The sequence below is a fragment of the Hakea prostrata genome, chromosome 7, assembly GCF_041222555.1.
Source record: "Hakea prostrata isolate BN-2017 chromosome 7, UWA_Hpros_2, whole genome shotgun sequence".
Taxonomy (NCBI): Eukaryota; Viridiplantae; Streptophyta; class Magnoliopsida; order Proteales; family Proteaceae; genus Hakea; species Hakea prostrata.
Window position 1 is genome coordinate 14,554,124 of NC_142606.1, and position 21,102 is coordinate 14,575,225.

Here is a 21,102-nt window from a genome sequence, read left to right on the forward strand (position 1 = left end):
CTACCAAACATAAAGAAGGGTAATGCGATAATTTAATATACATAACATTCCAACAAGTGTTATGAGTTGATATATAATTTTTTCCTTTTTTTGGGTGGAATGGGTTGATAGATAATTTGAAACATATAGAGTGTCATGAAAATGTAATATAAAAAAATTCATACCAATGTGAATATAATAATAACTCACAATCCCAGGGGTATGTATAGGTAATTCTCTCAAAAATGAAAAATAAGCAGAAGGCTTTCATTGTTTTTATGTCGGTAATCAAACACAACCGTGGTAAACGATCTCCTGTAAAGGATAGAAGTACGGGGGATCCTTGTGATTTAGCTCGTTAAATTTGACACGTGGTCTTATATGAATCTGACGTCCCCAAGTAGAAACACAAAGTCGATAAAAAAATCTCCCCTCTCTCTCGGTGTCACGCAGGGAACCCTGTAGGGTTTGTCATTTTGGCTCCATTTTTCTGGACCTTTGAAGGTATATAGTTTAATATCACGAATTTCCATTCCATCCTTTACTTGGTCCTTCTGAATGATTGATTGAATCAATTTCTAGGGTTTGTTCGCTGAAGAAGCTAATTGGATCTGGTTTGCTTTCGCTCTGGTTACTAATTCAGGTAAGATGGAAAACCGAACTCTACTAACGCGAAAAAATATCTTATTAGGTTTGAAATTCTGAATGCAATCCAATAGTTAGAAAATTGTTGGAAGTGAATTGTCTTAATTTTTTTATAATCCGGGAAGGCTGAAGTAGGTTGTTGCCGACTCTCTTCTTACCAGTTAACTTTCGCAAGGAGCTTATTGTTAAATCTTACGAGGATGTTGTATCCGTTGATATGTTCATCATTCTATTTCTGAGTGTATTGTTCTTCTCTATTTTTTTTTTTCTTTTTTTCAAAAGTTTACCTCCCTGTTTCATTCATACTTGTCACTTGTTCAATACCCGACTGAAATTTTGTGTTAGTTAAACTAGTGCTGTGTTATTGACTCCACCAAATGAATAATGGAAATCTCATTTTGGATATAAACGTAGAGGCATAGTTGAAAGTTGGACGTTATCTTTCTTGGGCCATTTTTGTGGGTAGTATCAAATGGAAGGGCTTAAAGGAGGATAGCATTTGCAGTTACCCATTTGATATCCTGATTTTTTCTCAGCAACCTAGTAAAGGGCTAGGTATTTCCCTGGTATTTGTCTGGAGCACACGCTTGGTTTTCCTACTTACAAGTCTAATTTGGCTTAAATGAAGCGTCTGGTCTCCTCTTTTGTGTCCTTCAGGTGATTGTAATTTCTCTAGGGGATTGAAATTCCATGTCATGTGTAAAATGGTTTTAGTGTATGGCCCTTTGATATTCTTATATAAAGATCATGTCATCACTTTGGTGGCTTTGGATGAATTCAGTGCTTCAATAGTTAACGGTCATTGTTGTGTGAATGTTAGGTGAGTTAATCATTATGAGAATCACAGGTCAAATAGCTGTATGTGCTATAGCATATGACCTTTTGTAAATTACAGGGCAAATCTGATCATATGGAGTGGAGATATAATCTGGGGAGATTTTCGAGGGATGTCTGTACCTGGAGTTGTAGGAACCTTTTGTTAGTCACAATGGGAGAAAGCAAGTATTCAATCTTATTTGAGAAGAATTATTTACATTAAACATGGGGTTTAAATGTGTGATTAACAGGGGGATTGATCATGTGGTTTGTTAAAGGAGATTCAACATAGAGATTTAGCCTCAATTCAATGAGAGCCATGCTTTCCAAGATCTTAAGTTAGGCTTGACGCCATGCCCCAAAAATAAAGGCTTAGAGTGATTTTGGTTGCAGCCATGGGATGGCCTATGGGTGGGGATTAAAATTGAGTTTGAACTGCTGATCTTTTCCAAACCTCCGGTTGCGAAGGATATTGTTACTGATGTGTAGGGAGTGGTTTGGATTAGGTCCAAAGGGATTAGGTTAGGTTTCAAGAGGTTCGAGAAATAAGACTCAAGATGGGATATGGGATGGATTTCTTGAGTTAGGTTCTGGGGACTTAATAGAATGAAACTTGGATTAAATATTGTGCTGGTTGCCTAAGAGATGCTCACCAAATTTCTTCAAAATTGGATGGAAAATCTTTATTGTGGAGGGAGAAGGGGGTGAAAATCAAGAAGGGTGTATTGAGAGTTGGGCTGGTTGTTTAGGGCTGCTATGGGATTAAATGTAAGGGGAATGGAGTTTAAAGTAGCTGTAGTTTTGGGGTGAATGTGATGGCTGTTTAATGACATCTGAAGGTTCTTGATTTTGGGCGGAAAAGAAGGGATCGAACCTAGTGATGGTTTGGATGGAAAGTATAGCTGAATGGAGAAGGTGGGATGTGGTCATCTACTAAGTACCTGGATTTATTTTATTTTGGGGTGGGGGAAGGGGGAGAGCTTGTAGATGCTTTGATCCAAATGGAGATAGAGTTGTAGATGGCTGTTCTTTTAGCCACAGCAATGAATTGCACTTCAGCTTACCTTGGACCTTAGTGGTTTTTCAATCTTGGACCTACCTAATTGAACAAAATATTGTGCAGCAGCAAACTCTCACAAAGGGGACTGAAATATGAAAAACTTCTTTGATAATCTGAGTGAGGTAGTCATGGTGGGAGATCTCGCCGAGATCTCGCGAGATATCTCGCTTTTTTCCAATAGCGAGACGAGATCTCTGGTGAGATCTGCGAGATTGCAGATCTCGCTCGAGATCTTGCCCATCTCGCGAGATCTCGCTAACGGGTCTTTTTTCCACACTTTAGGGGCTTTTTAAAGCCCCTGTCTCGCTCGAGAGAGCCATATCTCGCCTCTCTCGAGCCTCTCTCTCTCCTCTATCTCGTTGGAAGCCCAAATTTGGCCGGAAAACTCGATTTTTTGCCAGAATTTGTTGGGAACTCAACATAGCAACATCATCAACTCATCTACAACAAAAAATTCAAGCATATTTCAACAACAATATGAACAACAACAACAAGATACTCAACCTGGAGAGTACACATATGGGAGTGAAAGTGGGTTGTTAACTGAGTGGTTTAGAAACCCCTACCCAGATACTCAACAACAATATGAACTACAACAACAACAATGGCTCTTTCACCCACCCACGATTGACGGTTATCCTAGAGTGCTATTCCTCCAGTATTCTGAAATGGAGACATATCAGTTCCATATAAACCGATATGTGACATACTTTAGTGATGGATTGACTTGGGAGTCATATGTGGCCACCGTTCAAAATCAATTGATGCAGAATGCTGAGTGATACTCATACAGTCATACTCTTAGTCTTAGTCTTGTAAGTTGTAAGTTGTAATTTTGAGTTTTGACATTCTTAGTCTTAGACTCTTAGTCTTGTAAGTTGTAAGTTGTAATCTTCTTAATTCTTATGGTTGTAAAATTTTGAAGACATTTAAGTATTTAACAATTTATTACTTTGAATCTTTGATAGTTTGAACTTTGATCACTTGTTGACTTGAATACTTGATGTGTAATGTTATTGTATTTGATACTTGATAGTTGATAAATGATAACTCATTAACTTGAATTACTTGATATCTTTACATTACAATATTACATGTTGTCTCTGTCTCTCTGACTCTCTAAGACTCTAAGAAACTAAGACTAAGTCTCTAACCTTGCATTTCACAGAATTTCAGTTTTACACATAGGGTCGACTTTGGAGACATAGTTAGGGTTATTTTCTCACAAATCTAAGGCCACCAATGTGTTCAGAAGGCCTTAAATAGGCTAAATACTAAGTTTCAGCCCAACCAGAGCCCTAAAACCCACCGAGACTACCGCCATTTTTTTGGTAGATCTCAACCGAGATCTCGCTTTTCTTGAGTGGCGAGATCTCTCACCATGGGTAGTCTTCCATCGAGTGGGATAGGCTACTTATAACAAAAAAATCTGGAATTCTGATGGCAATGGAGCTCCCAACAATCAGGTAGAGAGTTCTACTCATATTGAAACTCCTAACTAACTTCTAACCGTCTTAGACTAGGTAAACAAAAAAATAAACTACTAATTAGGTCTTTTTAACCCAGACCGATGCACGGATTAGGATCCAAATTTTGGGCCTTCATTGAAGCTTAAAAGCTGACTCAAATAAGACATAATTAGCCTCTGATTGGGCAGAATTACTAATTTGCCACTGCCCAATCAAACAATGCTGAAATCATTGAAGATAACTAATTATTTGCTGCTGGGAAGCAGCACGAGGTGCTGGTAGCAACGTAAAGTCTTTTCCTAGCCTTGGCCTTCCATTTTGTGTGAGAACGGCATCATATAGGTTATAAGATAGGTGGAACTTTATGAAATAGGAAGACGGTGGTTTCCCACTTCATTTGAGGTTTATTGCAAGCTCTTCCTTCTCCCTATTAGTTGGATGGCCATTTGTCGTCCCAAATCTGAAGGGGTCTTGGAATTCGCCGTATTCTTGATGTAAATCTAGCTTGCCTCATGAAACTCATCTGGAAGATCGCCTCTAATCATGAATTCATGATTCCATTTGGGTCTCCTGGGTCTATTCCTATCTTCTTAAATTGGATTCCATTTGGACCGTCCCTCTCCCCACCAACCCCTCTTGGATATGGAGAAAGCTAATGCTTCTCCGGGGCCGAGCTCTTTCCGCCATTTCTATTCTCATATCCTGTGGCACCTCCACCTCCTTTTGGCTTGACCCCTGGCATCCGATGGGTATTTTGTTCACTCTCCTTGGCCGTAGAGCTATCTATGGCTCCTGTGTCCCAAAATATATCCCCCTCTCCTCCTTTATCTCTAATGGCTCTTGGTCCCCCCCCCCCCCCCACCCTTGTCTCACACAGGTATGGAACTCCCCCCCCTCTCATCCCATGCCTCTGAGTACATTATATGGCTTCACTCCCATACCAAAACTTCCACCATTGCCTCAGGTTGGTTAGATCCCTTTCCCCTGGGCCTCCTTTGTCTAGTTCAAAGGCCATATCCCTCGCCACTCCCTCGCCCTTTGGAGAGCCCTCAACCTCGCTCTCCCTGCTAGCCCAATTGCACCCTTTGTTGAAATAGTTTAGAGGACCTTAACCACCTTCTCTTCTCTTCCCCACTCTCCCGCTCCATTTGGACCTTAGCCCTGGCCTCCATTTGGCCCTGATTGCGACGTTCTTTTGGCTTTGCCCGCGATTGGAATTGGATCCTGAGAAGCTAAGCCGATGCCACTATCTGCGACCAAGTGGGTAAGCTTGTCTTTGCCGCTACAGTCTACCATTTATGGTGGGAGCGTAACATGAGAAGATGGACTTCCAAATCCCGATCTCGAGTTATGACTTGGAATTCCATATCTTTTGATGTTTCTTCGAGACTTCTCTCTCTTCCCCATCTCCCAGTTGTTGATTCTCCAGAAATAGGCTGATTGTTAATTCTTGGAGTCTCAACTCCTCTCTCCAATCCCTTCCTTGACTGGTCTCCACACCCCCCTCGCTTTCCCCCCCTTTTATATGCTCTCTTTGTTGTTGCTTTTCAGTAATTTAATATTTATTCATGAAAAAAAGTTTCTTTTTCTATGGAATTTGGTATGGATTAGTCGGATATGAACTTTATATACCAAGTATGTGTGTTGGGGCATATCTTCTGTTGGAAGGTTGCAATCTCTTGTGGATGCAAAAAATCCCCGCTAGGAGACTCACCCACCACAGCCAGGTGTCGACCCGGGTCGAACACCGGATTAGTCAGGGCAAAGCCTTGGAAACTAGGGTTGGCAACCAAAAAAAAAAAAAAAAGGATGATTAAATTATTTTAGTTTTAATGAATCAGTGTGGCTGCTGATTGTATCTCCTATGCGCTAACTTATTGTCCTACTATCCTGTCAAAATAGTCAGGTCATCCATCAGTCAGTAAATAAAAAGAAGAAGAAGTAATTTACATTGTTGACTGGAAATGGTCAAGATACACATGGATGGAGCCAGAAACAATATAAATAAGTTATATACCTGCATATATCATGCATGGACGCTAAAATAGAGAACAAGGTATAACGAGACAAGACACTTTTATTGGTTTAGTGCAAATCTTCAAATTATAAGTTTGATGCTTCAACTACTTCGGCTTTGAAAAAGATAAGAATGATGATTTAAACACAAAGATCAAGATTTCCAGCCTTTACTTTTGTGTGAAATCTCCATCAACCTCTGGTTTCAGCTAGTTGAATAATGCAAAAGTTTTTGTAGCACCTCTTGAATCACTGTAGATTAGGACCTGCAACTCCAATTTTCTGAAAGAACTTTAAATGCAAGTTTTAAAAGTCTTGGTTGTGGGCTCTTTCCCCTTTTCCAGCTAAATGACTCTTATGTCAAATCTAATAGTTGCATGGGATTTTGATGGCCATATTGACGTGGATCATTGTGTATGGACCATATTGATCTGTTTCAAGTTGTATGTGCCGATATTACTCATTACTCAAATACAGCCCTTTAATATTTGGCTGGCTGTATTGGTATGCATTACATTGATGATTGAACCAGGCTTATATAATTCAATTTGAGGTGATGTTTAATTAAAAAAAATAAAATTGAATTGCTGAAACAATAACGGCATGTGAATTGAGGTCTCTCCCATGATTTGGTTTCCTCCACTAAAATGAACAATGTTTCTTTGCCATTTGACTAGGGTTGAAATTCCTGTCAATACTTAAATATTGAACCCATCAAGGCATAGATTAGAGAAGACTACACCAATTATGTATTTATTGTGAAATTCACAAGAGAATCTTACAGTTCTGATCTTCAGACTGTTGGATTTTCTGCTGTAAGTGTTGGTTGATCATGTTCGTTCTCCATATGAAGATGACGAACCCAGTAAAGCATATCATGCTCAGTCCTGAAGTTTTAATTTCCAGTGCCAAAAGGAGTTTCTATATTGTTGGGCCCTTTTAGGTTCAGGAGGGTGTTATAGAAATCTTTCATGTGAGGTTAATATAAATGTGGTACTAAGCCTGTAATTTACCAAATGATTCTTTTTTGCAACGGTGACGGTAATGGGATTGAACGTTTATTTTCTGTCGGTCAGATCGCTGATTAGGGGATTATGGTAGAGAACAGTGCTTTGGCTCAAGTGATTGTTTGGATCTTAGGAATATTGTCATTGGTGCTGCAAAGGCTGACCTGTCACCTCTGTTATACTTCATCATTGTTCGTGTAATTTTCATTACATAAAATTTACCACCTGTTGGTGGTTAGCATGGTGGAACAATTCATGCTCAATGCTGAAGTTGAACCAGGAGCAGCAGGGGTTTCAAGATTGTTGGTTATCCTAGATTCAGGAAACATTGAGGAATCACTCATTTTAGTAACTTCCTTCTGTCATAATTAACTAGGTTTTTATTTTCAGTTGTATGCATTGGTCTACAAATTAGTCAAATTGCATCAGCAAGTGTATGAGAATTAATTGAAATTCTGAATAATAAATTTCCATGATGATCAATGTTATACTTTTGAAGTTGCCGGAAAAAGCATTCAGATCTTCTATTAGGAACTGTTACAAAACAAAAGAATTGATGGTTGGAAAGTTGTGTCTTTGATGTGGCACCACAAACATACACATGATGTACTTGCTTTTTAGCATGCAAATGCATATTTTTAATTTTCATTGTCGTGCGTCTTGCATTTTGTTCAGGTGTCCAACTCCATGGAATCAAACTTGCAGTCAAAGTCCCCAGATAAAGCTGATGCAAGACCATCATTTCGTAAGCCTTCTAATGATGCAGTTAATAGGAAATATCGGCGTCATTCTCCTAGTGGATCAGCTTCATCTTCATCCGGAGGTTGGTTTGTCTTTATAGCACTTTTTTTGGCTCTTCTTTTTTGTATTATGGTGCCAGCTGAGCGTACTTGAAAGAGGATTCTGTTGCGCTCTTAGTACTTTGAGATATTGCCTTTTAATTGTTTGTGTGTGTTTGGTAAGTTCCTAGATGCTACTGAGTGATGGATTACTAGATACCTCAATTTATGGGCACAAGATGCGGAATTGTAAATATCTTGAGGTTCATAGGGGCAATTACAGAATGCTAAATAATTAGAATTTGATAATAGGCTGTCAGTGTCATAATAAAGGAGAATTTTAGAAGGGTAATTTGGTAGTCTACATAGGTATAAGATATGGTGGGGAATAAGATTTGTTTTTAGGGCATAAAATTGGAACAAGACAAAATAAAATGACAAGAGAATAAGGAACAGAAGGCAGGGGTATTAAGGGGTAATAAAACAAAGAGGGTGCTAAATTGGATTAACGATTGAAGTCATCTTCTACCTTCAGTTAACAGGGCTTTAACCTTTATTGGGAGTTCTTGATGTAGCTTCAATTGAATGAGACCTAATGCTTAGATCTTCAAATCAGTGTGTACTAAGTTTGTGGTTTCATGGTTGGAGCGACTGTTTTACGGTCCATAGTGAGCTGGCATTCGGATGTGGAAGGGGCTTTAAAGGAATTATATGCAGGTCTAGGGAAGGTCTGGTGAATTTCAGTCAATTCTGATGGTTCGATGAGTCCTAAAAATGACGGTTGTTAAAGAGAAAATAGGAACAGCAGGTCAATGGGGGGTTTAATGGGAGTTGGGTGCTGAGCTTAGGGTAAAAAAAAAGTTGATGTTTAGAAGATAGTTCCCCTAGAAGGAGACCTAAATCTACTGGACAGATTATAAGAAAGATGTAGTTGCAGGTTTAAGGTAGTTGGGGTTAGACTTCTATTGTGGTTAGATGGGGCAGCAGGTAGAATGAGTGTAGGTTATGATATGTCCTGTGGGTTGAATTTTGTGCATTCCAACGCTGTATGTGGGCTGTAGGTGGATCCTTAATGGGGTCTCCAAAAGCGGAATTAGAAAACAAAGGAGGAAAAGAAAGGGGATTGGGGGCTTTTCTTGCTTGGCAAATTTGCAGCTAAGGTCGTCCAACAGCCCCACTTCTTTCTTCCTCTTGTTTTTTTTTGTGGGGAGAGGGGGTGTTGGATGGGTTTGAATTTCCTGCTTAAGTAACTTTCAACGCTTACTTGTATGGTGGTTCTCTAGAGCAATGCTTAGCAGTCTCTGTGATGAGAAGGTCCCAGACCTTGCAGCAATGGAGTTCCAAACTCTCTCATAACTTCCCAAGGTGCAGCTCTATTGAATTCAAATATAGCAAATAACAGTGTAATATTATCCTTGAACTGATGGGGTAATAAAGGCTTAAGCAGATTTACATATGCAAATGCTTTGTTAAAATATAAATACTAATACTAATAACGAAGTCAGTTCCTTGGTGGAATAGAATTCTGTTGTAGCTTCAACTGAAGAGAGCCAAATAAACTTATCAGAACCAGCTTGTGGGACAAATGAGTTATAGGTTCTAGGGTGTATGAGATGGGTAGGTGGGGTCTTGTAATAAGGTTTAAATGGGTCATTGTTTTGTGTTGTATATGATTTTCTGGTAAAAGGGATCCCAGTAACGCATGATCAATTTAAGGCTTGGTTTATATTTGGCCTAATGTAGTACTGTATTTGATTGATCAAAACAGTAGCCAAATAGGACTTTTCACAGAGAATCAAGTTCATATTTGATAGACTTAAGATGAAACAGAATTTAGATGTGAAAGAGGGCTGAAACTAAAGTGGTATTATAAGGATAATAGCATAACAATACGGACTGAATAGATCTTCAAACAGGGGCAAAACTATGATGAAGAAATTGAAAGGACAATATGAAGGAATTGAGAATAAAAATGTTACACTCGGGCTTCACACCGCAAGGTGGATCAATTGGATCAAACACCAACCTACCTTGATCAAATACAAGGAGTCTCCATAGAAAAGGAATGATAACAAAGCAATTTGATTTCAATAAATGAGTTGTCCTTCACTTCTTACATAAGTCTCTTCATATAGCATTCTAAAGAGACATAAGCATTAATGGTAACATCCAACTACTAGCTAACACCACCTACCTATTAATAGCTCGACTACTACCTAACTCTTTGACAAAGGAAAACTCCTTTGACAATGAGTTCTTTTATTTTCAAACCACAGCTCCTTTTATTGACTTTTCAAAATCTAGACTTGGGCTTAGGTCTAGACTATGAAGTTCAACATATGTGGGCTAACTTTAACCCACTAAAATAGTCCTAGCCCATGAAAGGCATGGGCTGATTTGGGTGATAGCTTTAGGCCTTTGATAGGCCTGATCCAATGGGCTTCTTCTTTCTTAAATATGTCTTCAATTCTGCATCACCCGATTTTGGTCTAGGTTAGATTTGGGCTTTAGTCTTTATTATTTTTTGTCATAATTGGCTGAAATCAAGCACAAAGGTGACATCGAAAGTGGGTGTGCGAAATTAATAGTTGAGTGTTTGAGTTAGATTAGGATAACTGATAGGTAGATAAGAGTTCTTTTTCTTGGATGAATAATTGACAAGACTCTCGGCAGGCAGATAGAGTTATTTATTTCAATGTCTTTTAGAATGTCCAGGAATCCTAAAGTTACTGATCACTTGAACAGTAATCCTAGTCTATTTTAAAGTCAATTTCTAAGTTGAGTTCTGGGTCAGCCAATGTGGATGTGGATATAGATATAGATGTAATTGCTGAGTTGAGGCATGAATTGATGAATTCAATTTTAAGTTTTATTTATTGCTACTAGTGAAGTACAATGGCATAGCATAGTTGTGTGAACATCTTCACCACCTTTTTTCTCTCTCTTATCCGGTTTTTTACCGTCTTATTGCTGGAAATTTTACATGATCAAGGTCTTCTTCAATCATTCCACCTGCTGTTCTTTAAGTCAGTACTGAGCTGAATAACCCCATCCCAAGATTCTTCTTCTAACCTTCTAAATTCCCTTTTTTCCTTTCTATCTTCATGCTCCCAAAAAAGCCATAATTCAAAATTAGATATACACTCTGAAACTTTAGGAATCATCCCCGTATACCATTACGTAAAGGTTTTTATTTATGAAATATGAGTTTCAACCATAACCTATTTTCTTGTTACCCTAGTCAACTACCGCTGAAATCTGAAAACCCTACCCCAACTTTTGAATTGAGATCTTGGAAGACTGGCCCCTAATTGATCCTATTTAATGTAGGGCAACATCACTGAGTGGGTTGGTATGGAAGGAAAGTTGAATTTTAATCTTGATATGCGATGAAACTTCAGAGAGAGGATTTTTGGGTTTTTAGGGCTTAGAATGGGACAAAACTAGGATTGAATCTAGTGTGTCTGGTATAAATGATGGTCTTAAAAGTTGTGTAGGATTTGGATGGTTGGTTTGTGTTAATGAACATCCACCTTAGTTTCCTTCAATCATAGTTAAGACTCGTAACCATAGTTAAGACATTGTCTGTAATCTGTATATTATCATTAATATACATATGACTATTCTCCTCTTCTGTGTGACACGTGCATTCTGACATGGTATCTTGACAATAGCCAAACCTGAGCCATTGCCCAGAGAGTCCAGTCCATGATACGGAGAATGAAGCTATAAGGAACTCAGATCAGAGGTGAGATGATGCGATGTGCCAGAATCCAGATGCCAACCTTTAAGGAGCCAGAGGAATAAGACAGATCGTAACCAAAAACAAGAGCGTGAACCACAGCAGGCGACTCAGAGGAGGGAATATCGACAGAGTCATCAATTTTAGCAAAAACCATCCGCTTGACCCCAGTGGTTGCAGATCTGACACTGGAATTCAAAGACTTAGAAAACCATAACCAGAAGGACTCTGAGAACTACTGTAAAAAGTCAACCGTTGTGACGAAAAGCAATCACAATGAGAATACCGAATTCCAGAATTACGATTCCGAGAGTGAGAGACCAATTTCCTCAGTGGGAACCTTGTGGAGTTTGTCACTCGGTTTTGTGGTGTGATAATCTTGGGGCCACTTATTTCACCACCAATCCGGTATTTCATGCTTGCACTTGGCATGTTGAGATGGATTTCCATATTGTTTGCGATGTTGTCGCTCGTAAGGCTCTCCAAGTTCGCTTTCTTTCTTCCAAATATCAACTTGCCCATATTCTTGTGAATTGATTTCTTCTTTCTCGTTGGTCCAAACTCAGCCTGCATTCTGCAGCCTGGGGTTTGTGGGGGCTTTAGGAACATCCACCGTAGTTTCCTTTTGTCATAGTTAACTCTCCTAACAATGGTGGGGACATTATCTGCATGTTGTCATTAATATAAAAATAACCTAACGCTGTCCTCTTTTGTGTGAGAGACATTACATTCTGATAGTTCAAGAGTTATAGGGTTTCTAATAGGTTTTGGGAATTAGGGTTTTTCAAGAGGCTGGTTCTTATGGTTAGAAAACTTGGACCAGTTGATCTTGTTTTCAGCACAGATGTATTAATTGGTAATCCTGATCCATCTTGACTGGAGTTTCCGACTGTAAGGTCTGACCCAACACAACTTAGATTTGGCCTGGTCCATCCCTCTTGCGATGGTACTGTTTGGCTTTTTTGTTTGTATAAAGTGTAACTCTTGATGAATATTTTCTCAAGGAAGGATCCATGTTCTTAGTGTGAAACAATGTCAGGATAATGGGTACCTTCATTGCTTATGCTGCATTATCCAATAGAATGATGGAAGTAAAAGTTACTAGGCATGGACATTCAATGTCAAAACTTTCCTCTTACTGATCCATAAACAGAGTATCCATAATGTTGTGCTTTTTATTGACTTTCATGTTTTACAGGAAGTCCTCTGCGTGGGAGAAGCCGCAGTCCAATTAATTCCAGGGAGGATACCTCAAAAACATCTGATGATCGACGTAGAAAGAAGGATGAGAGGAGGTATTTAGATAGGGATGCTGGTGTAAATCGGCATGGGAAAGATGGTGACTCATGCAGAGACCATAATAGACAGTATCATGGAAGTCGACACGATGACCATAACAGACATCACAAAAATTCTACTGAGGGGGATGGAGACTATCAGAGATTGTCATCGCGCTCTGGTCGGGAAACAAGTCGGAGCAGTCGTTCTGATCATATGAGATATGAAAGTGAGTATGACAGGTCAAGAGATTATAGACATCATGTGGATAAATATTCCCGGGATAGACTGGAGGATGTGGGCCGTAGCAATAAGGACAAGGGGAAAGTAAACACAGATCTAGAGCGTCAGAAATATAGCAGTAAGGAATCATCATCTGATAGAGCTATATCTGGTCGGAGACATTCTAGTTCAAACATCGAAGAGAGAAGCGGGGATCGTGATAGACATGGTAGGGACAGAGGCGGTTGGGATGATTATAAAGACCACAAAAGGAGCTCAAGAGACCATAAGAATGATCGCACATCCTCCTTTGAAGAATCTAGAGGTTATGAAAAAGATTCTTCTACAGGAAGGGACAGTGGTGGTGATCGTGTTAGAGAAACCCTCAACCCAAAGGAACTTGATGGACAAAAAGATTTTGCAACCAAAAAGAGGAAGTTTGATGACAGAGAACCAGAAAAACATAAGGAACAATATGATAGAGAACAGGAGGAGCACCTTGAAAATGATTATACACATTCTTCGGGTTACAGAAAACGAGATGGGAGACATGAACAAGTTAAAGATAAAACCAGTGGCCAAATTCTGGATCAAGATTCTTCACTCAACAAGCAAAAGCTTTCTGATTCAGGTAAAACCTTTGGTTTTGGAAGGGTTAGGAGTTCCATAGCCTTTTAATTTGATGCATTTTCCTGTCTTAATTTATGCTTCTTATTTTTTTTGGGTTAAAACTATTTGTGTGTTGTGTGTTCACCTGCTCTTGATTATTATTATGATGTCAAATAGTTACAAAATCCATTACATCTGAACTGGATGAAGGGCCACCTCCTTCAAGTTCAAAACAAGTTCTGGAGACTACTGATAAAGTGATTCAAGAACGCTCTCACTCTTCAGTTGGTGAGGTTGAAGCAACTACTGATCTAAATGCCGCAAAAGTTGCAGCTATGAAAGCAGCAGAACTTGGTATGGGATACCTCTGCTCTTTTAAACCATAGATTCCTTATGAATCATTTGATTGTAATTCTTTCTTTCCCATTTTACTTAATAATAATATTTTCTTCATCTTACTTTTGTGGTTTACCTACATAAGTTTGAACTGTGTAGTTGAATATTATGGTACCTTATACATGCTGATTCATCTTGCATTACACTTAATATTGAGCTAGGTTTCAATTTATTTATTAATCCTTTGAGATGCAAATATGGTTTGAGATATCCCATTGGTGAGAGCAGTAGCCAGCCTGATACAATTATCTGGATATATTGGTTTTTTTTTTTTTTTGGGGGGGGGGGGGGGGGGGGGAACTCATAATTCTGGTTCCCTCTTTTTGCTAATATTCTCATAGTTTACAGACTCCCGACCCCTGCCACTTGTGACTCCATTTCTACGTAAGCTGTTTAATGTGTCAAATGCTCAACAAAGTCCCACCTGTGTACTCATGTGTCTTTCTTACTTATCCTTGATCCTACTTTTGGCTTTATAGGTTTCTGTACAGCTGATTTATGCATGCTCCCTTCACTGACTAGTTATTTTACATATGAAGCTCGCAGTTTCTTTCATTGGCTTTCTGCCTCGAGGGATAAGTGATGCAGCACTACCAGCTGATCTCTCTAGAGGCGTACTGGATAGTGGTTTGATTAACATGATGCAGGAGAAGCTGTCTCTCTAGAGACATATTAAGCGCTACTTCAATTATGATGACATACTAGGAAGACCCCCTTGGAACTTCTCAAAATATTGCAATAAGAGGCATAATCTGGTGTAGTTAGGGTAGTTTTGGGACCTCAGGTATATGCAGGGTCGGATTCTGTCGTTTGTCTTAGTTATACCAGTGATAAGAGTTCCAGAGTTAATTGATTGGTTTCAGTCTTCTATTTTAGTTATACCGGTAATAGGAGTTCCATATTTAATTGATGTCTTAGTTATGCTCAGTTTTTTATTTTAGTTATACTGATGATGAGAGTTCCAGAGTTGGTAGATATCTCAGTTATGCTAGGATTTCTCTACAAGTTATTGCCGGTTCAGTTGTGAAACTGCTTTGCTGCTGTTTGTAGTTTATTTGTCATTCTAGTCGGCTGGGTTTGGCTAATTTTAGTCATAGTAGGAGTTAGGTTTTCTTTGGTTACCAAGTGGTTATGGGTTCAAGCCAGGAAACAACCTCTTTGTGAAGCAAGGGGTAAGTGTACATATATTCTGAATTTCTGATCTTTCCAGACCCCTCAGTGGTGGGTGTTTTGTGTAATCTGTATGCCGTTTTAGGAGTCAGGTTTTAATGTTATAATGTAAACATATGAACCCAGCAATAATATTCAAAGTTTTTCTGTTTTCCTGCAGTTGGTGGTTTTACTAGTTGGTTCCGAGTTCCCAAGTTCTTTCTTCATATTATCCAGTTTTGGGTTTTCTTTGTCCTATTTACAGTTCTATGTAAACAGTCACTTCACTACATGAGGCTCTCTGATTGAGTTAGTAATATTGAGCAATCCCTCATTGCTGCTGGTGCTCTTTATAGTCAGTACATGTTAAGTTATAGCTTTGCTTTATCTTGTAATGGACAATGCTGTGTTGTTGAGAACTTTTTCTTATCTGGTAATTCATTTTTCTTGTTCAGTAAAGGGATTCAGGATTAGAGTAGGCCAAATATATCAATCAGCCAAAGGTTATTTCCTAGGCAAAAAGGCCTAATTAGGTGCTGGACCTGCAATACATAGCCAACTTGAGTTGAATACCTTTCGTGGATTCAAGTGTCCATTCTCACTGGTGAAGTCCTGTTCTCCAATCCCATCCTTCTTTCTTTTCCAGTTCAATTTCTTCAGGTTGTTCAATTCAGTACTCTAGATCACACCTTAGTAGGCTAAAGGCTGTTTTAGCTATTTCCTTTGTTATTAAACCATTCATCTCTCCTGTGTCGAAAGTTTGCCTTCAAAGTTGGTAGTTAATTTTTGTTATTTGTAGTTTCTTTATAATCTGATTTTAGTACTTCAGTTTTCAGTAACTGTTACCCCTGCACTGTTTCTTACATGCTAGCTTTTGACTGTATCACCCTATTTCTTATTTTAGATTCTGAGAATTAGTATCTGATTTCTTTGACAAGCTAAGAGGACTTGACCTGAGTCTGATGCTGTCTGATCGTTATTTATTGATAGTTCAGCTTTCTTCTTATCTGTTCTACTATGTTCTGATAATTTTGTAATTTCTAATATATTTCTTCAAGTTCCTGAGTTTTGATTTCTGAATTCTATTAATTCCACTCATATATTCTTTTTATTTAGTTCCACTCTATTCTCAACTCTGTTATCAGTTTCATATCCCTATGTTGTTCTTGGAGTTATGCTCTGCAGATCAGACTCTTTGGAAGTCTAATTCCGGGGTTTGGAAGTTACAATTTGCTTAAATTCTACCCTCACTAAAGATTGAAAGAATTGGCTGTCAGTTGATAGCAATCAAGTGGAAGTCATTGGTATTTTATGATGTTTGTAGATTTTTATGCTGATATTGTACATATAACTCTTTAGAACTTTGTATGGGATATCCATTTCTAGTTTAGGTTCATCAACAGTTCTGATCCCTGCAATCTTGATGGTTCAAGTTGGGAATTGCTGAGAATGTCTTATTTGATTGAAGGTAATTAAGTTTATCATACAGAGGAGGATCGGATTATGGTTCCAACTTTTAAAGCATTGGTTAATGGTTATCTGCACATTAAGGAGTATTTTTAAGTAGCATGTTATGACGAATAATGCAGATCAGGAACATTTACTTTTATGGAAGACCTATATTCTAGTGCGGTATGCGTTTTGCAGTTTCATATTTTAACAATGATACGTCTTGTCTGTATGGAAAATAATGTAGGCCCTCAATATCCTGTCTGCAGTTGGTGGATGTTTTTCCCCACCCTGGTAAATGATTGGTGGATGTTACTTGCATGATGACTATTCTGACGGTTATGAATATTGAAATTGTTTCTGCTGTTGGTTGATGCCTTATTCCATCTATAGGCTTCAGTTTAGTGAATGTCTTACCAGAAGACAGCAGTTGCCTAGCTTTTGTTTACGAAAAAAAGACATATTGCCTAGCTTTTTGTCATGTAGCCTTGTAATGCTGTCAGCCCTTCAATGCGTTGACTGATGTTCAGCAATATATGTATCACAGTAAACAGGAATCTAATTGGTAGTGGATACATGTCTGCGGATCAAAAGAAGAAATTGTTGTGGGGGAACAAAAAAAATACTGCTAGTGAAGAGGTATGTGTAAGAAATTTGTCCTTCAGTCTTCTTATCCATTAAAATGTTGGTTTAACAGTCATCTAGTTGTTTTCTACGACAACAAGAAGCCTTAGCCCAACTAAACAGGGTCGGCTAATCTACTTGCTTTCTCTTTGTTTTGCCCTTAAAATATTGCAGTCTGGGAATCGTTGGGGTTTGCCACTGTTTTCAGACCGAGAGCGACAGGAAAAATTCAACAAACTCATGGTAATTACCGCTTCCTTTAGTTTAATCTAGTTGTGATGATGGTCAGAGATGTCTACAACAGATGGTAAAATATCTACATGCTGCCTTATTTCTTGAATTACATGTTCCTGTCAGAATTTCTCAACCCCTACTGACACTGTTTTAGAGTCTGAGGTTGCCTTGGTACCTATGGCCAATTGTAGGGTGTAAAGGGAGATGCAAAGCAGGAGCAGAATCCCGAAGAGAAAGATGGAAGTGGGATTCTACAATCAGAAAAGCAGAAGGAACTCGAGCTGGATTTGGAGAAGCATTATACTGCTGGACTTCGACGAAGAGATGGTCGCACTGTTGGATTGGGGCTGTAGCTGTCTTTGCTGCTCCTTTCTCTATTCGAACAAAGATGTTTGGTTCCATTATTTTGTATTTGTGTTTGATCTTGGATTATGCTTCATCTGAAAATGTACTTCTTGCCATTTGGTTAAAAGTCAGATCCTTACAAAAAATATGCTGAGTTCAGGACCGGTATTACCATCTGGGTTCATCACGTAAAATGTTTCTGAGTCCTTGTTTCCAATCACTCGTTCAAAGTTGGCTCGCATGTAGGTGAGCTCACCGTCAGCCATGTCTGCGGTCTCTGTAGGTAGCACACCACCTCCCATTGACACGGCATGAAGCATCTGCATAACATTCAAGTCTTCGTCAGTTGGCTCCTTTTTTGTTCCATACCCGACCTTGCGACCATTGCAGTACATAGTCCAGACACGTTCGTCGATGAGCTTTATCTTCTCGGGCCCTTGCTTCTCACACTCAAGCGTCATTCTCATGAGGCCTGATCCCATCTCTTGGAGGAGCTTCCCTGTGGGGACCCCTAGCTCAAGTATTAACATGGGAAGGCACCTTGGATTTTCCTGGATGGCCAGGTTAACACGAGCTTTTCGGTAGCCATAGAGGGTTCCTGTCATTCTGGTTCCTCCCTGTATATGACCATTTTGGGGCTTGTTGCTTTGTAGAGGAACAGGCATCTTGCATGGGGTGATGATGGGGAATTGCCTGAACAGAGAACGGACTTGTCTGTAGAGTTTTCCTGGTTTAGATGACTTGCTCTTCTTTGAAGGCTGTTGAAGAGGAGGACGGGAAGGTGATGGCATTGTTAGCGGACTCACAAGTGGACTTGTTGGCCGGGACTGCTGCCGCTGTTGCAGATCCTGAGCTTTTCGATCTGGCATTTCTGGCAGTGCTAGTTTAAGATGGGATTATTGCTGCTGAAACTTGTGATGTGGGGGAGCATTTGCAGAAGAGGGGATGTTTTTGAAGAGGGAATGTTATGGGTTCCACGTTTTGTGGCTGTTGACTTCAGGTTTTAATTAGTTTATCTCCTTTAATTATCTTAGTATGGGAAAGAATACGGCTTTAGCTATAAAAGTCAAGCTTATTAATATTTCTGGAGTGCTAGGAAGGTTGCTTAGAGACGAGGGGTGAGGTTCGGTTGTTGCTCTGCTTGAAATGAAACCATTAGAGATATTTTCTCCAGCCAGACGTGCCGGGGACTTTGGACTTTGAGTGGGTCTGTCGTCATCTTGTCTGTTATAATCTTATTCAAATCCAAGCATGTCTCCTGGCAGTACATTCCACGAAGAATTTTGAGTGTGTGATCAAGGTGCTCTTGCCATGGTTCTCCAACGTTTACAGCATGGTTGTCAAATGGTATGTTAGGTCAACTGCTCTACTGGCGAAAGTAGCAACTTCTTCTCTCTTTCCTTTCCTGGTGTGCATTCAGCATTCAAGTCTTGCCCCTCTTTCTCTCTCTCTCTCTCTCTAGCGGTTTATTTTGCTTGGCGCCCGAAAGAAACCTTTTCTACTTTTGATCCCCTACAACTGTTTCCCTTTGTGAAACATGACAACAAATGTCTCTCTCAGGTTATTTACTGTCTTGCCTGTTTTCAGTATAGGGGTCGAAGGCCTTCACTAGTAAGCATAGCTATATGTATTGGAGTGGGGAAATTGGGTTGCATATGAAGAGTTTTTAGGTTGATTGGATTATTGTTTTGAAATCGATGTTAGATTTGAGGCATCTTTGCTCCAAGACAGGGAGAAGAGTTTGATGGTTCGGAGCAAATCCATGCTGACATAAAGGTATCAGTGAGAGATGCATCGAACACTATGGGTTGGTAAACGGTCACTCATTTGACAAGCAAATCCATGCTAACATACAGAAAAGCATTGGAAAAGTTTCAAATGTGGGTTTTAATTTTATTATTTTCCTTTATTTTTTCCTACCCACTTCAAATTTAGCAAACAAACGATGTTTAAGAGATGTATCGAACACTACAAGTTGGTAAACTGTCACTCCTGTCTTATTTTTCATATAGAAGGAAGAAGGTTCTCTGTAACTCTATTTGATCAGAGGAAATGAATAACTTTGTGTGGATGGTGTTAGGTGAACATCCTGATACTGTGGGGGTAGCAAGTCCTAAGTGAAAATCAAGTATCCAATCAATTAAATGGGATGAAACCCAACTACTCGAGAGAAGAAAAGAGTGATAAACAAATGATGTTAGCCTTGAGCATGCTTTTATCTCCAATACTTTTCCATTCAAAGTATCTCAACATGGAAAAGGTTTGATGTTGAGAGACTTTTCACCTAAAACGCACTAAATGCTAATTGTTTTAGATTAGTTTTCTTAGTAATTTTTCTACCTTCAGGTTGATCCTTACCTTTTACCAGAACAAAAAGAAGAAAAAAAATTGATCCTTGCGTTCTTGAATGGTTCATGCCATCATGGTTGTGTTAGGTTTGAGTCATAAATAGTCATCTTTGAAATTTTAATATAAGCATATCTTTTCAATTGGTTTAAGCAATTGTGTGCTTTCCTTCTAGAACAAAATGGGTTTGTCATTATTTACATTTAGGGGTTTACTTATTGGTAAATAATATTAAGAATTACTTAACTGTAAGACTTTTAGACTCTATTTTTTATAGTTCATATTTATGTTTATGATTTATTCATGAATAATCAATTATGTATAATAAAAATTATCATTTGGTTATTACTACATATAGTATATTATATAAGAAAATGAGTTTGGTATGGCTAGAAAATAATATATTATATATCTTCAGTTTGGTTTTGGGTTGGTTTCAGTTTTCTTTTTTCTTTTTCCCTAGTGAAGGGGTAAGTTTTAGCTTACGTTGTTTATATATGATAATAAACTTCTACATGCAGATGCACAAGTAACTATATATCAGGGCATAGAAAAAATATCAGACAAAAGAAGGGAGCAATGTACCTTGCATATATGGCATGGTAATTAATTTTTATAAAAAGAACAAAATGGTAATTAATTAGTTTTCATGTTTACATACAAAATTACTAATAGATCTCATAACACTCATGTCTATTAAGTATAAACATTTGGTAAAACTTGTCAAAATAGGTTGGGCAGCTCTTAACCAGATAAACTCATCCCAAGTAATATTCATAGGTGACCATTAGTTATGAGGTTGTTAAATATATTATAAAAACATTGATACCCCATAACTATTTCAAATTGACAATCACCCCCTTTTCCATTAGAAACTTTAATTAGTTAAAGGTAATGAGAATATAGCCTTAATTGTATTATTTTATACCTTATAATA

General features: G+C 38.6%; 2 protein-coding genes across 2 annotated transcripts; one reads left to right on the forward strand and one right to left on the reverse strand.

The window, feature by feature from the left end:
• Positions 1-451: 451 nt before the first annotated feature.
• Positions 452-19,616, forward strand: LOC149010026 (pre-mRNA-splicing factor). Its single transcript, XM_089160575.1, has 9 exons — positions 452-483; positions 562-622; positions 786-865; positions 7,668-7,815; positions 12,712-13,644; positions 13,800-13,976; positions 17,164-17,255; positions 17,415-17,483; positions 17,629-19,616. Exons 3-9 carry the CDS (start codon positions 842-844, stop codon positions 17,971-17,973), a joined length of 1,788 nt encoding a protein of 595 aa, XP_089016701.1. The 5' UTR covers positions 452-483; positions 562-622; positions 786-841; the 3' UTR covers positions 17,974-19,616.
• On the reverse strand, positions 17,988-18,688 carry LOC149010027 (protein MIZU-KUSSEI 1-like). Its single transcript, XM_089162391.1, has 2 exons — positions 18,076-18,688; positions 17,988-18,025 (listed from the first exon to the last, which is right to left on the reverse strand). The coding sequence occupies exons 1-2, from the start codon at positions 18,686-18,688 to the stop codon at positions 17,988-17,990; spliced, it is 651 nt and encodes a 216-aa protein (XP_089018517.1).
• Positions 19,617-21,102: the final 1,486 nt, after the last annotated feature.

Excerpts from the sequence above, each read along its gene's own strand:
- LOC149010026 (XM_089160575.1), top strand. The coding sequence starts at position 842 with ATGTTCATCATTCTATTTCTGAGT. Across the intron at positions 13,977-17,163 it reads TATGAAAGCAGCAGAACTTG|TAAACAGGAATCTAATTGGT; the intron begins GTATGGGATACC and ends TATGTATCACAG. Across the intron at positions 17,256-17,414 it reads AAAATACTGCTAGTGAAGAG|TCTGGGAATCGTTGGGGTTT; the intron begins GTATGTGTAAGA and ends AAAATATTGCAG.
- LOC149010027 (XM_089162391.1), bottom strand. The coding sequence starts at position 18,688 with ATGCCAGATCGAAAAGCTCAGGATCTGCAACAGCGGCAGCAGTCCCGG. Across the intron at positions 18,026-18,075 it reads GACCGCAGACATGGCTGACG|GACTCAGAAACATTTTACGT; the intron begins GTGAGCTCACCT and ends ATTGGAAACAAG.